Here is a 1,906-nt window from a genome sequence, read left to right as displayed (position 1 = left end):
TTCACAACTGTACATCATCATTTATCCACGTTGCTCTCATGATATACAGTGTACAGAAACCCAAGATTCCAAGAAACAATGATAAACTATTGATTAAGTTCCCAAGACTTTGTCTGGACACCTAAGTTGCTCTTGCAGCTTTTGCTGTAGAAGTTGATTCTCCTCGGTTTGTAGTAAAGCCTGTTTCCTCAACCTTGCATTTTCTTCCACAATGGACTGATTCCGTTGAAAAAGTTGTAAATTTAACCTCTCAATGCGAGAAGCCTCTTTTTCTATCTTCCTCTTGGACCTGTGAATATTAAATTTAGAAGTTAAAATTTTCAGTGGTTTCAGTGCTTTTTATTATAATTGTGATCTTTATTCATTATCCAAATTCAAAAAATTGCAATGTTTACTTTATAACAGCTGACCTATAAAGCGTTCAATTTTTTTTTCCAATTTGTTCAAGCTATTTGCAGATAAAAATGATAAAAATAACCCAATATAAATGTACAACAACATAAAATTATGTTTGAAGTCAAAGATTGTAAAGTCATGGACATTTGGAAGGTATAAATGTTTCATGCAATTTGGAACAAGGCCATGCACATAATAAACAATAAATTAATCTATATTTTAAATTCTGGAAAAAAATTATAATAAAAATATAATGACTTGAACGATAAAAGGAGATCATGACTAAGTATAATTTGACAACATATATTGAAGAAATAAAAGAATAACTGGAGAAACAGTTGCATCTGTATCAAGAAATAAAACCCTAATCACATCTAACAACATCGACACGGTCGCTAATTTTCAAACATATTATCCACTCTCCACAAGATGAAAGAATTCAAATGAATAGACTGCAGGGCTGAAACAAAGCAGTTCTGCATCTAACTACCTAACCAGATATCACTACAAAAGCATTAAGAGGACAGAAGTCCGGCTAAAATCGCCGCCAAAATGAACCCAACGTAATTATAAATAGCGCCCACAGATCCTTCGTTGGGAGAGGAACTCGTTCCCGGTGTGGCCGTACTATTTGTACCACTGGAGTTTGTTGGAGGAACGCCCTTTGGCGGAGGAGACGCAGAGCCTGGTGCTGTTACAGGAGCAGCAACGGGAATACCAATAGCTGCCGGAAAACCAAAAAATTAAACCAGAAATAAGCAACTTACCATCCGGAATATCAGAAAAAACACCCGCAGAAACAGAGTTAGTAGAAATCTCTTACCGTTGCATTCACTGAGAGGCGGAGTGGTGACTTTGCATGAGCTTGACATGGCCAGGGCTCGCTTCTAGTCGATCGGTTGACCTAACGGATTGTTACTGGTAAAAAGCTCACAGAGACACACAACGTCATTAGTAACGACGGATTTGAGGGCGGTGCAGCAATCTTTGGCCGGTTGCTTGTCGGTTCCCATGATGAAATTGAGACATGGCGATAAATTCATAAGAGTACTCGAACAGGATCCACCAAGAGATGGAGCTGCAGCCGGAGCCGCGGCCAGAGCAGCGGCGAGGTTAGTTACCATCAAGAAAATCAGTAACACGCTTGTCACCTCGTATTTCCGTCGTGGAACAGCCCGGAAACATTGCAGCAGGTTGTGCAGTAGGTTGTGGAAGAGAACAAGAAGAGCAGAAAGCGGTATCCACCTAACCAGATGCCAGTTGGAGTTCACAACATATGTCAATCATATGCCAGTTACGGGTGCAAGCCAGATGTCAATCACAGAAACAAAAGGTAGACGAAAAAGCTCATCCAAAGGAAGGCTTATCGGCCTAATTATTGCAGAGAGCCACCCATCTCTTTAATAGTCGGGCACTTAAAAGGTTCACACATTCATTGGATATGAGTCATTTAGAATAGGATAATACCCAAACCACACAACTATGTTCATTTAAACAAGAATGCCTCATT

At 39.5% G+C, this 1,906-nt stretch overlaps 1 protein-coding gene across 1 annotated transcript; it reads right to left on the bottom strand.

Moving 5' to 3' along the window:
• Positions 1–679: 679 nt before the first annotated feature.
• LOC149207367 (uncharacterized) lies at positions 680–1,473 on the bottom strand. The gene is made up of 2 exons (XM_089393893.1): positions 1,220–1,473; positions 680–1,120 (listed from the first exon to the last, which is right to left on the bottom strand). Exons 1-2 carry the CDS (start codon positions 1,266–1,268, stop codon positions 912–914), a joined length of 258 nt encoding a protein of 85 aa, XP_089250019.1. The 5' UTR covers positions 1,269–1,473; the 3' UTR covers positions 680–911.
• Positions 1,474–1,906: the final 433 nt, after the last annotated feature.

The sequence above is a fragment of the Pinus tabuliformis genome, chromosome 1_2 (assembly GCF_031772625.1).
Source record: "Pinus tabuliformis cultivar Carrire ecotype Pingquan chromosome 1_2, CPIR1, whole genome shotgun sequence".
In the NCBI taxonomy this organism is placed as follows: Eukaryota; Viridiplantae; Streptophyta; class Pinopsida; order Pinales; family Pinaceae; genus Pinus; species Pinus tabuliformis.
The sequence above is the reverse complement of the archived record's forward strand: the minus strand, read 5'-3'. Positions and strand labels throughout refer to the sequence as shown.

Bases quoted from the DNA above. Each gene is read 5' to 3' on its own strand.
- LOC149207367 (XM_089393893.1), bottom strand. From the start codon at position 1,268: ATGTCAAGCTCATGCAAAGTCACCACTCCGCCTCTCAGTGAATGCAAC. The intron at 1,121-1,219 runs GTAAGAGATTTC...GTTTTCCGGCAG, and splicing joins GCCTCTCAGTGAATGCAACG to CTATTGGTATTCCCGTTGCT.